The sequence below is a fragment of the Hyperolius riggenbachi genome, chromosome 4 (assembly GCF_040937935.1).
Source record: "Hyperolius riggenbachi isolate aHypRig1 chromosome 4, aHypRig1.pri, whole genome shotgun sequence".
In the NCBI taxonomy this organism is placed as follows: Eukaryota; Metazoa; Chordata; class Amphibia; order Anura; family Hyperoliidae; genus Hyperolius; species Hyperolius riggenbachi.
Window position 1 is genome coordinate 91,676,820 of NC_090649.1, and position 13,679 is coordinate 91,690,498.

A 13,679-nucleotide genomic window follows, 5' to 3' on the forward strand; every position below is an offset into this window, starting at 1 on the left:
AGCACACCCCAATAAGCAATTGGCAACCTTTATTTCCACCATGAATATTTACCCAAACGGACTCCACATCATCACAATCTTCCTCCATCTCATGGTTCAGGACAGCTGTAAAAGAATTCTTAACAGAGACAAACCCCTCCACCTTTTTTCCCTGTTCTATCCCTCCTAAACACATTGTATCCTTTTAAATTAGCTATCCAGTCATGGCTTTCATCCATCCATGTCTCGGTTATTCCCACAATGTCATAGCCTTTGTCATTCAGAATAAACTCTAGTTTGTCCATTTTATTTGCAAGGCTCCGAGCATTGGTTACCATTCACTTTATGTTTTTACCACACATTTTCCAATTTTGGTTACATGAAATGGGCTACTTGAAGTTTTACCAACCTCCTTACTTTTTACTCTGTCCCCAACCCCCCCCCCCCCTCTCCAACCCCCATAATGTTAGGCTCCCACTGTCTTTTTACCTTATCTTGTCTACATATTGACACTTTATCCTCCCGCCTCCCCCCAGATCCTAGTTTAAAATCTCCTCCAACCGTTTAGCCATCTTCTCCCCCAATGCAGCTGCACCCTCCCCATTAAGGTGCAGCCCATCCCTGCTGTAGAACCTGTAGCCGACTGCAAAGTCTGCCAAGTTCTCCAGGAACCCAAACCCCTCCTTCCTACACCAATTTCTCAGCCACTTATTTAACTCCCTAAGCTCCCTCTGTCTCTGAGATGTGGCACTGGCAGTATTTCAGAAAACACCACCTTGGAGGTCCTTGCATTAAGTTTATCTCCAAGTACCTGAAAATCATTTTTGAGGACCTTCCATCTCCCACTAACTGTCATTGGTGCCAATGTGTACCATGACAGCCGGGTCTTCCCCAGCCCCACCCAGTAATCTGTCAATTCTTTCCGCTACATGCCGAACCCGAGCACCCAGGAGACAACAGACTGTGCGGCATTCGCGGTTTCTTCGACAGATTACCCTATCTGTGTGCCTAATAATTGAATCCCCTACCACCAGGTACCTGTCTAGCCTTAGCTGCACTCCTATTCCCTTTCTCGTTGATTTATTGGTGAAATCTATTAATCTGTACAAGCTGTGGCAGCAATAGATCCCTTTCTTTTCTTTCTTTTTATTTTCGCCCTAAAACTCGGCGTACCCAAGGTACTGCACCCAAGAGAATTATCCGCTTCATTAAAGCACTCCCATGTTTGGGAAAGGTTTGCATCAGTTTGATTTTAATTTTATTACTTTTCTTATTCAGGATCTCTCTCTCTATCTATCTATCTATCTATCTATCTATCTATATATATATATATATATATATATATATCCGCCTCAGAATTTTTTCCCAGTCGAGTGGCATGAAAAAGTAGCCGGGTGGGGGAGCGACAGGGGAATGCAGTGCGGGGGCATCTCTGCTTACCGCATAGGAGGAGGATGACGACTAAGTGAGCTGACAGCGGGGTGCTCACCGGCTAAAATAGCCTGGGGAGAACACTGTATGTATGTGTGTGTGTGTATATATATGTATATATATATATATATATATATATATATATATATATATATATATATATATATATATAATATACATACATACATACATGACAAAACAGACGTACCAGAAATATACAAAAAGCGCTAGCCTAAGGAGAAGAAAAAGAAAAGAGAAAAAAAAACTAAGAAAAGTATAGAGCATAGATCCTATAAAAAAAAGTCCTCCTTCCTCTAGATCCCTTTCTGATCGGAGAAGGATGTTATCTGTTGGTCGAATCTGGGGGCCATCTGCCGGTGTATGGCAACCTTTAAACTATCCATTTAAAAACAATTGCAGAGGTCATGTAAATGTTTAAAAACGTACATTTTCTGGCTATCCCATTCCATGAAACTTTAAAGAGACACTGAAGCGAAAAAAAAATGATGATTTTGTATGTGTAGCACAGCTAAGAAATAAAACATTAAGATCAGATACATCAGTGTAATTGTTTCCAGTACAGGAAGAGTTGAGAAACTCCAGTTGTTATCTCTATGCAAACAAGCCATTAAGCTCTCCGACTAAGTTAGTCCTGGAGAGGGCTGTTATCTGACTTTTATTATCTCAACTGTTCCTGGACTATTTACTTTTCCTCTGCTAGAGGAGAGGTCATTACTTCACAGACTGCTCTGAAAGACTCATTTTGAATGCTGAGTGTTGTGTAATCTGCACATATTATAGAATGATGTAATGTTAGAAAAAACACTATATACCTGAAAATAAAAGTATGAGAATATTTTCTTTGCTGCTAATCTTCTAGTAATTATTCATAGTACACAACCAATTCACTATATCATATTTTATTTTCGCTTCAGTGTCTCTTTAAGATTTGAAAACAGCCCGAGTTAATAAATCGTTCTGGATGGCGTACATTTTAAATTTGCAGTGGCCAAATTTCAGCACAGTGAAGCAGAAAGACAACTCACTCTGCACCTGCTGGTTTTAAGGCTATTCCCCCTCTGAGTTGTATCAACTTGGGGGTGGGCACATAATTTGGGCACTGGCTATTGCCGCCACCCAAATTAGTCACTGAGCACCGCTATAACCGAAACACTCATTATGGCCAATGGCTGCAGCTAAATCATCAGTGCAGCTCTGCGCCAAACTTAGCGGTGTCTTCTTGACAGTCAGTCTGACTGGGCCTAGTTGCAGACAGGCTGTCGCCTCAATAGCACCTTCTAACAGTGGTGGGTGTAACTTCAAGCGCATATGCCCAGCATTCGTTCCCTACAGTGTTGAATTTAAAACTCAGTCTCAAGGTATTCATGCCTACTGGGCTTAAATAATAATTGTTCTTACAAAAGCACAGTTATCCAATATGCCTTGTACGGTAATAGTATATGTACAGTCTCAAGATCAGGTCATTGATACACATTTTCCTGAAGCTTTAGATTGGCCTTAAAGTGAACCAGAGATGAAAATAAACGGAGGAGATAAACAATTGGATCTGTCCTTCTAGTCCTAAAAATGACTCTTTTAGATATCTCAAGGTTTTATTTTATGTATATTACAAAGCAGATTTAATGTTTTATAATCTCTGCTCAATTGCAGTGCATCAAGAGTCCCAGAGTGAAAAAATATTAACTATTGACCTCTTTTTATCTTTTTCTCTCACAGTAAAAAGCCCAGGTATCTGCTTAGGAAAGTGTTTTATAGCTGTAATTTATCAGTGAGTCGACTGAGTCCCGACTGGAGAAAAACTGTCAGTTTCATAGCTAATTATAACTTTCAGGCAAGGAAAAAAAGAAACGGAGCACAGCAAGTGTTTGTATGCTTGCCACTGTATATGCACTGTCTATTTCGAAGGGTTGCCGCGGTATACCGGTATGACGATATACCGCGATTTGATTGTGCATGGTAATCATACCATGCACAGTCCCGGTTTACCAGTTTTTCGGGTGGCGGGGCTACCGGGGAGGGGGGGGCAAACGACGTAGCCATGGGGATGCGACGTAGCGGCGGGCGCACGAACAGCGGCGAAGATAAGTAAATCACCTGTGTAAGAATTACAGCTGAAGTAATTCACTCCCCTCCCCTTTAGGCAACCTTTTACTTTTCTGTACTCATTTTTCTGCACACCATGTTTGAGTACAGAAAAATGTGTGCATTTTTTCACAGCAGCTAATGTAATTGATAGAGAAAACTGACAAAGTGTGCAGAATTATCCTGCAGGATGTCAGAAAAAATGCATAAAGTGTGAACTAGTCCATTGATAAACATGAGTTGTCAGTTTAAATTCGTTTTTCTGTGCAGAAAACAAACATGAAAACAGACAAGTGTGTTCCCTGCCTTAAAGTGTACTTAACATCTACTATTAGCCTGTATTCATACTTCCCTGGGCCTTCCTCCAGCCGCAGGAGGTCCATAGAGTCCCTCGCCGTCCTTCTTGGCCACTCTGTTCTGACGCTATCTGGCTCGGTAATCCTGCCAGTCGCGGCCAGGCGGCCACTTCATTGCATGCTCAGCCGTGTGTGCCCCGTTGCACTGTCGTCATGCTGGGCACGGGAGCATGACGGGGGGGGGGGGTGCGCACGGCCCAGCTACGCATGCGCTGAAGAGCGTGGTCGGCCCCATTAACAGGCCAGATAGTGGCAGTCCGGAGTGACTGAGGACGACGGCGAGGGACTACATGGACCTCCATGGGGCAGGAGGAAGCCCCAGGTAAGTATAAATGCAGGCTAAAAGTAGATCTCAGGTTCTCTTTGAGGGACTGCAGGTTGAAACAGGTACATACTCCTGCAATACCTGGATACTCCTGCACAGTGTAGGTGACTACACAAGGGAATCCAATCTTGTGTAACGAAGATCCCGGCTTTTTACTTGGCTGTAGAGATAGCGGTGATGCCTGGATGATTGACTCTTGTGAATGCCAAGACCGGATTTATACTCTTAATGCCCCGAGGCACTGTTGTTCCCCTTACATGTGCAGCAGCCCCCCTCCTATTCCATGTGCAGCTCCCCTTCCATATATAACATCCATGCACAGCAGCCCTCTTCTATCAATTACAGCTCTCTTGGTCAGCAGTACCCTTCTTCTATGTGTTTCCCATTGGCAGCCTCTCTTTTCAATTTGCAGCCTCCTCCTCCATATGCAGCAGCCATGTTGAGCTGCCCCTCGCGCTGCAGCTGCCCAAGGCTCGGGCCTTTGCGGCCTTCCCAGAAATCCGGCCCTGGTGAATGCATTTGTTTGGACATTTGGAAAGTGTGCATAGGGTTAACTTTTTTTTGCCATACTAATGAATGTGCAGTTATGTATTGGGAGGGAATTATTTATATACATTTTTAATCGTAAAATTATTTTTAATTATTTTTAACAGCAGCTTATCATCCCATTTTAATGACTGTTTGAACTTCTGTGTTTTCAGATGAAAAAATAGTGTCCGACATTCGGAAGCTGCAGATGAAGGCGGAGGATTACGACGTGGTGAAAGTCATTGGTCGGGGAGCCTTTGGTGAAGTACAGTTGGTAAGCGGCGGTGTTACCGGGACGATCGCTGTGTGATCAGAGGGTGGAGCTGTTGCCTACCAGTGGAGTTGTATGAGAGGGGTGGGTCAATGAGATGCAAATAATTGATGCAGAATTATGCAAATTCTGTGTGCAAATTTATCAAGCTTGACAATGGACCAATCAAATTCCACCCCTTTTCAGGATCTGATTCCATTTTAAAGCGTAAAACATTTTGCTTATAGAATTTGCATAATCCTGCATCAACTTGGAATTCTTTGCATTTCATTGACCATCCCTATGGGGGAATCATAAGTTTGCCTGAAGTTACAAATCCTTTACTAGCCAATCCTGACAAGAAGCTGCTACTTGCCTATGCTAAATTTATAGTAATGATTTATGTATATTAGCTCTGTTACGCCACTTATAATGGAACGTTTGAGGTATAAGAGCCTGTAAAAACTGAAGATCGCCAAGCGCAGACGCGGTGCGATTTAAAAATTGCATGCTTGCGGTTTTGCGATGCATTTGCGTTTTTGCTTGCGTTTTCAACACCTTTGCATTATTCTCATGATTGCCTAAAAGTCCTTCAAAAGGAAGTTGCAAGGTCTCCTTTTGATCTTGAAAAAACACGATGTACGCGATTTTTTCAAACGCAGCGTTCAGAAAGCATTGCGGTCTCTGCGATGGCCATTTTCTAAATTCATATCTCACCACTGTGTAGAGTTCATCATGATTTTCATTATTTTTAAAAAGGCTTTGCGATTGAAACAACGCAGGCGATTATAAAAATGCGGCGCAATGCAGCCAGTGTGTACAGGCCCTAAACCGCTTTCAGAGATATTGCTTGATGACTCTATGCAGACATCATTTCTTGAGACTAGTATAGACTATTCCCCTTTCCTACCCCCATCTGGTCTGTTTTCTCCCCTCGTAGTCACGCCCACACAAGCTAATCAGTTCACCTTACTAGGTGGAGATTCTGATTTTACTCACGCCCCACGGTTAAGCGTTGGAATGGCCGCTCACTGATGTAGGTCCTTCCCTTACTAGTAGACTCTATACAGTGGCCTTCTCAAGTTAGTGTTAAATAAACAATCGTCCGGTTTATATGTTTTTGAATTTGCGGAAGTGTATGGAGGGGACGGCAGGCGGATGCCACTGCGAGAATCTGCAGCATGCTGCAGATTCTCGGACCGCTCCACTCCGCTTTGCACGCGATGTAAACTGTTCCATTGCGGTGCATAGGTTTCAGGACACCTGCAGTGCGATGCGCCTATGTAGTGGAAACGGGCCCTTACCTGGGGCTTCCTCCAGCCCCTGGCAGCGTATGTGTCTCTCGCCGCAGCTCTGCTCCCAGTCGCTGTCCCGGGGTCCCCTCCGTTACAGATGCCAACCCGCATCTACTGCACCTGCGTGAGCACCACTCCGGGATCAGGCTCACGTGGTCTGGTGCGTTCTGCCCATGCGCAGAACTACTGCCCCTGCACAGAACACTCCAGAACACGTCAGCGCAATAGCAAGCAGTGCTCACGGAGGTGCAGTATATGCCGACCTGGTGAGGTCGTCATCTGCAACAATGGGGACCCCTGGTCACCGGCTGGGAGCGGAGCTACAGCAAGGGACAGGTAGGCTGCCAGGGGCTGGAGGAAGCCCCAGGTATGTAAATCTTTGTTTTGTTTTGTTTTTCCCTTGGACCCTCTTCTTTAAAGTTACTAAATGGATATGTTTAATGTTTGTTTTAATTTACACTGTTATTCAATAAAAATGATTGAAAACAAATCCTTTACTGGCGATGCAGGTCATGTATGGTATGCGTATGTCAGCTCTGTGTATTGCTGCGTATCTGGAATGCCACTTCAATGTCATTTTCTGAGCTATTTGTGAAAGTTCCTAGTTTATCAGAGCTGGAAATAGTAGCAGGAGGAAACCATTTCCTGCGCACACATGACCTGCTGTTAGGAATCCAATGAAAGGGCAGAAGTGGTTCCTCTTGTGTGTTACAACCTGAAGTTGTTGATAACCGTCAAAGTCAAGGTTGTAACTCTGTATTCCAATATAACGTGCCAGACTGGCTCCATATATGCTGATGTTATTATTGACTACAGTAGCTCATGTTGGACCTCCTGGCCTATATGCAAATTTCTCCTGAGATCTCTCCTAGGTCATATTTTCACACCTTGTCAATAAAATGTGTTTTGAACCAGCAGCAAGCGAGAAAATACTCAGCACAATTTTGCTTTGACGTTTTCACCTACTTTTTTTGGTGCTTTTGCAATTGTAAAAAAAAAAGTTATTTTAACCATTTTAGTAAACGGCATCACTTGCCCCTTAACCTTTTGGGGACCGTCTGAGTTAGATTGTACGCCGCACTTTTGGCTGTTCTAGCCTGATGCGGCGTAGGATCTACTCCATCCACCGTTACCGCTCCCCGATGCGATCGTGTGCACCCGAGAGGGGAGATTAAGCTGGGGGGGGGGGGGGGGAAGAGCATCCACTCATCTCTCTGGCTGACATCTTTGCTCGCTGTGTGTAAGTCCCGGTCCGTGGGTTGATGACGTCATCAACCCGGGACTTAACGTCCGGCAAGCCCTAACCGGATCGGCTGCCTGAAATGCAGGATTATGCAAATTTTGTGTGACTATTTATGCAGCTTGGAAATGGACCAATCGAAATTTTACCTCAGCAAGATTTGATTGGTTCCTATTCAAGCTGCAAAAATTTGCATACAGAATTTGCAACTGAAAATGATCTGCATCTTGTTGACCATGCTTAATTATGACATGGAGCATGTGACTATTCAGACAATAGGCTTACACATACTATGCAGGTGTTAGTGGGTGCTGAGGGGGTGGGGGCACATGGCTGACCATAGTTTCCCCTAACTGCTTCTTCCGGGCCAAAGTGTGCATTGAATTGCACGGTATGTGTTCACATATTGTCTGAATAGTCATATGCACCATGTCACAATGGGCTCTATTCACAAAACTTCTCTTAAATTACTTATTTATCACCTAATTGATTGAAAAAATAACAAATTTTTAAGCAAAATAATCAATCAAAGTAAGTTGTTCCTGATTAAAGGTGCCCGATCTCTTCAAGCGACGGGTCGTCTGACAAGATCAGGCACGTGTACGCTCCTTAAAGAAAACCTGAACTGAAAATAAAAAGTCAAAATAACCATACACACGCCATACTAACCTCCGGCGTAGTCTACTCGTCAATCTCTTTCTCCTCTCCTGTGTCCTGTTTGTCCACTGTGATCAAGAAAATTCTCTGTCCTTTATTTTGAAAATGGCCATTACCCCATAACCGCTTCCTGGTCAGCACACTGTTAAACTGTAACATCGCCCACTTGAGCCATAGGGAAACATGGACACATCAGATCTCCTCTCAGCTGTAACTGACAGCAACTGATATATAACCGACAGCAACTGATATATTTCAGTTCTGACAAAATGTTGTCAGAACTGGAATGGATCATTGTCAGAAGAAAATGGTGAGCTTCTGAGAGGAACTGATGGCAAGGTAACTATGTAATGTTCATTTGAAGTTTCCTCATGTGTTTATTTTAAATAATTTTACTCAGTACAGGTTCCCTTTAAGGCCTCTTTTCCACGGACTGTTGATAGGCAGTAAAATGCCTCCCAAACTCTCACAACTGCTCGCTGCTGCCTGGTAACTGCTTTCTGAGCACACAGCTTAACAGTCCTTGGAAAAGAGGCCTAACTTAATTTCAGTATACAGGTAGTCCCCGGTTAACAAACGAGATAGGGACTGTAGGTTAGTTGTTAACCTGAATCTGTTCTTAAGTTGGAACATTGTGCCATCTCTGTCCCCTGTACCTCCTCTGTGCCTCCAGTGTCCCCCTCTGTGTCACCTCTGCCCCCTGTACCTCCTCTGTGCTCCCCTGTGCCTCCAGTGTCCCCCTCTGTGTCACCTCTGCCCCCTGTACCTCCCCTGTGCCTCCAGTTTCCCCCTCTGTGTCACCTCTGCCCCCTGTACCTCCCCTGTGCCTCCAGTTTCCCCCTCTGTGTCACCTCTGCCCCCTGTACCTCCTCTGTGCCTCCAGTGTCCCCCTCTGTGTCACCTCTGCCCCCTGTACCTCCTCTGTGCTCCCCTGTGCCTCCAGTGTCCCCCTCTGTGTCACCTCTGCCCCCTGTACCTCCCCTGTGCCTCCAGTTTCCCCCTCTGTGTCACCTCTGCCCCCTGTACCTCCCCTGTGCCTCCAGTTTCCCCCTCTGTGTCACCTCTGCCCCCTGTACCTGCTTATACAATTTTAAAAGCCATTTTTTCTTTGAATTTTTTAAGATCGATTTTCTCAAAAACGAGTCCAATTTGAAATTTTTTTTAACTTGTTCCCATGGAAATACAGAATTTGTGCCGTTCGTATCGTCGGGTCATTTATAAGTCGGACGTTCGTAAGTCGGGGACTACCTGTATTATATTTCTGCTCTTTGGAGGCTTAAAAATGTAACAAAAATAAGGTGGAAACAGGTGAAAAAGCTTTGTGAATAATGCCCATTATGTGCTGAGGCACAAAGGAAATAAATGTCAGTGCTGTATCATTTCTGCAAAGCGAAACACATAAATCTTGGAAATAAACATGGTGAAGTTTCTCTGCAGGCTGTCAGTGGGAGTGGCTTCATTGTTGGCTGACGTGGGAATGTAATGGTTACTACGTGGGGGAGATCTGTACACCGTCTGACTTATATAGGCAGTAAAACAGCCTGGAAATTCTGCTGATAATAAACCGCTTCACAAAGGTCAGACAGAACAAGTGACAGCACCTTGGCAAAGCAATACAGGTCTGCCCTTTATATTCTTCATTTTCCCCACAGTAGACTGTATGGGATATCCGTCCATGGAGGTATTTCACGTCTGTGTGGACTGACTGGTGTAAGTCGTACACACTTTGGATAATTGCTGCCCAAACTGATCTTTTGTGATCACTTCAGGTGACAGTTTGCTCACCACTGCTTTCCAGACAGGCAGGCAGCTCTTTCTGCCCTCTGGAGAAGGGGAGGATGAGCAGGAGGCATCCTCTTGTGAGATTCAACTGGAACTACATCCGCTGTCAGCCTACCAAGTGTCCAAGTTGGTGGCTTGCTGAAAAGGACAAGGCCGACGTAGGGTAACACCGTTATGCAATACTAGATTACCGCCTAATCAAATTGTGAACAATCTTTTTGGGTTACAAAAATCTAGCATGTGCATTTACCTCAATTGACCCATCCCTCACCCTACCTGTAGCCATATCAGTTACATCTGAAACATGTTGTAACTTCAAGGACAGATGTAATGAGAGGTACAGTATATGGATGCTGCCATATTTATTTCCTTTTAAACAATTCCAGTTGCCTGGTTATTTTGCTGAACCTCTGCCCCTAATACTTTTAGCAATAGACCCTGAACAAGCATGCAGCATATTAGGTGTTTCTGACATTATTGACTAATCTGACAAGATTATCTGCATGCTTGTTTCTGATGTGATTTAGACCCTACTGCAGCTAAAGAGATTATCATGGCTGCTAGGCAACTGGTATTGTTTAAAAGGAAATAAATATGGCTGCCACCATATCCCTCTCACCGAGGTTTCTTTTAATGAAGACGAGGTTCTCATTCGCTCACTAAGAGAGGGGCACAGTCCAAACTCCCACCCCACCTATCCACTCCGTCCAACTTAATTGGCTAAACAGGAATTGAAGGTGGCCTGACGCTCGATGATTGCACTGAAATTTGGCCTGATAAAGTGAGGCATTTTAACTCAAGAAACGCGTTGCCTAGTTCAAATGTCTAATTCTTTTTTCTTTTAAAATGTTAATTATTTTATCATCTCTGGGGGCCTCTTGCCCGCTGTTGTGTGCACTCTGAAGAATTTGGGACAGTTTGGCTTACAAACCCCTGATCTTTTTCTCAGACTGTTTTGATTAGCAAGTAACTTTTTCCTCTTCTCTTCCTAACAGGTGCGGCACAAAAACACACAGAATGTGTATGCCATGAAGCTGCTTAGTAAGTTTGAAATGATAAAGAGATCGGATTCTGCCTTTTTCTGGGAGGAGAGAGATATCATGGCCTTTGCAAACAGCCCCTGGGTAGTGCAGGTAACCTGTTCATTTGTTTTACCCAAACCTCAGATTCCATCCCATGTTCCCCTTTTGTACGACTAGTTTTCCTGATGATGTGATGGGGACCTGAGCTGTTTTTATTCTGATACAAAGGGGCTGATTAATTAGGACCAGTGCTAAAGTGAAGCAGTTGTCAAAAAGTTAATTCAGCAAATGTCTTAAAGAGAAACCGTGACCAAGAATTGAACTTCACCCTAATTAGTAGCTGATACCCCCTTTCCCGTGAGAAATCTCTTCCTTTTCACAAACTGATCATCAGGGGGCTCTGTATGGCTGATATTGTGGTGAAACCCCTCCCACAGTGTGATGTCAGGACCATGGTCCTGACCGCTTCCTGTCTGTGAACTTCATTGCATTGTTTAAAATTCCTCTTCTGTTTAAGTTTTCTTTGCACTGCTCTTAATTATATCTATCCGAGTACAGCAATGTCCCCTGTATCCAGACAAGGCAGGGATTGCCTGATGCTGGATATGAGTGCCTGCCGGCTTCTTGGCCGAAAAAGCACAAACCTACATCTCTGCAACCATCGCGCCCCCCCCCATCAGAAACGAGAAAACAGAGCCTCTAAGGTCTGTTCTTTAGCCTTCCTGTAGCTCCTAGCGGCTTGTTGGTGTCCTCTGTCTACGGCTCCTGGCTTGTCACCTGACCCTGAGAAGCCGGTTAGTTAAGGCTTCCTGTTGCCTAAGTTCTACATAACGGGGACTTTGCTGTATGTGTTTCAGTTGCTGGATAGTGTACTGGTTAAGGGCTCTGCCTTTGACATGGGAGACCAGGGTTCGAATCCTGGCTAGGTCAAGCACCTATTCAGTAAGGAGTTCAAGGCAAGACTCCCTAACACTGCAGGGTGGCCTCCTGAGCGTGTCCCAGTGGCTGCAGCTCTTGAGCGCTTTGAGTCCGACAGGAGAAAAGCGCTATACAAATGTTCGGATTATTATTACTGTAAGCTGCAGCTCAGCATAGAAGTGAGTGGCGACCACTCACTCATCACAAGTGAATGCTCATCATCACAACAGAGAACCACTGTTAAGATGCGTTCACACCTAACAATTGATGTTGGTGATCGGGACTCAATCCTCATGGGTGGGATAAAGAGACAATAGAACAGAGCGACGTGCTCTCTGGCTCTAACAGCAAGCAAATGAACACAGCAGCTGGCCTCCTTTTATACTCTATAGAGAGGGGTGGGTCACATGCATCATGATTCCTCCCCATTTCATTCCCCCATTGGTCAGCTGTCATATGGAGGAATGAAATAGGGGCGGACTTATGACAAAGCAGCACATGTGTGACGCTATGCAGTGGGTGGGGGAGCGACGTCATCAAAGAAGTTGGCTGGAGCTCGCCCAAATTGATATGCTGGACGGATCGCTTGTAAAGTACCCGTCCCTGGTCAGGGGCCTTTGTACACTCCTCCGATTGTCAGCTGAAGCTGTTGTTCTCAGGCGGGTATACAAGGCATTAAGGGGCCCATACACTGATCGATTTCAGCCGATTTGATCGGAAATCGATGGCTGACCGATCAGCCAATCGATCGATTTGTGGCCGATTTCGATCGATTTGATCTATCCGACAGGATGGAAAATCTAGGTCGATCTTCTGCTGGCAGCAGATCGACGGCCCATAGCGTTGCATTGGATCTAATGGTGCAATAATGCATTTAGATTTTCAATAGATTTCCAATAGACTTAATTCTGAAATCTATTGGAAATCTGTTCCTAGTGTGGGGCACACATCAGATAGATTCCTGTCATATTCGACCTGACAGGCATCTGACAGAAATCTATCTGATGGTCCTATCTGCTGCAAATCTATCAGTGTATGGCCACCTTTAGACCTAGTACAAGTGCCACATGACATCACACAGAACAGGACACGTTGCTCACTTGCTGCAAGCATAAAGGTGGCCATAAACTCGTTAGATTAGCAGCAGATAGATCATCAGATAGATTTCTGATCTATCTGATGTGTTTAGGAACATTTTTTACTAGAAACAGATTTCCAATAGATTTTAGTTTGAAATTTATTGAAAATCGATCTGATGGCATTTTTTGCGCTGGATGAGCTTGGTTCATATATCTTCTGTTGAGCAATAAGATATTGATCTTTAACACAAAAGCAGCATGTAATTATGCCTCCCACATCTAACCCTCCATATGTTGTTGTACAGCTCTTCTGTGCCTTCCAAGATGACAAGCACCTTTACATGGTGATGGAGTACATGCCAGGTGGGGATCTTGTGAACCTTATGAGTAACTACGATGTGCCTGAGAAGTGGGCAAAGTTCTACACTGCCGAAGTGGTCCTTGCACTCGATGCCATTCACTCCATGGGCTTGATCCACAGAGATGTCAAGCCTGACAACATGCTGCTGGACAAACACGGCCACGTGAAGCTGGCGGACTTTGGCACCTGCATGAAGATGGATGAAGTAAGTGTCCAGAGAAGCCTGTAGTACCATTTATCAGTTACTTTCCAACCCAGGGATAGTGAGACGTTCCTATCATTATCCCCTTCCCGAGAATACTACGTAGTGACAGCATTCTAATAATTGTAGAGGGAAAAAGTTCAAGTACACT

General features: G+C 44.5%; 1 protein-coding gene across 1 annotated transcript in view; it reads left to right on the forward strand.

The window, feature by feature from the left end:
* The window catches only part of ROCK2 (Rho associated coiled-coil containing protein kinase 2), a 258,440-nt gene that overhangs the window by 137,372 nt on the left and 107,389 nt on the right, over positions 1–13,679 (forward strand). Inside the window, exons 3-5 of the mRNA XM_068233265.1 lie at positions 4,896–4,996; positions 10,942–11,079; positions 13,271–13,531. Coding sequence (XP_068089366.1) covers positions 4,896–4,996; positions 10,942–11,079; positions 13,271–13,531 — 500 coding nt within the window. The remainder of the gene's footprint in view (positions 1–4,895; positions 4,997–10,941; positions 11,080–13,270; positions 13,532–13,679) is intronic.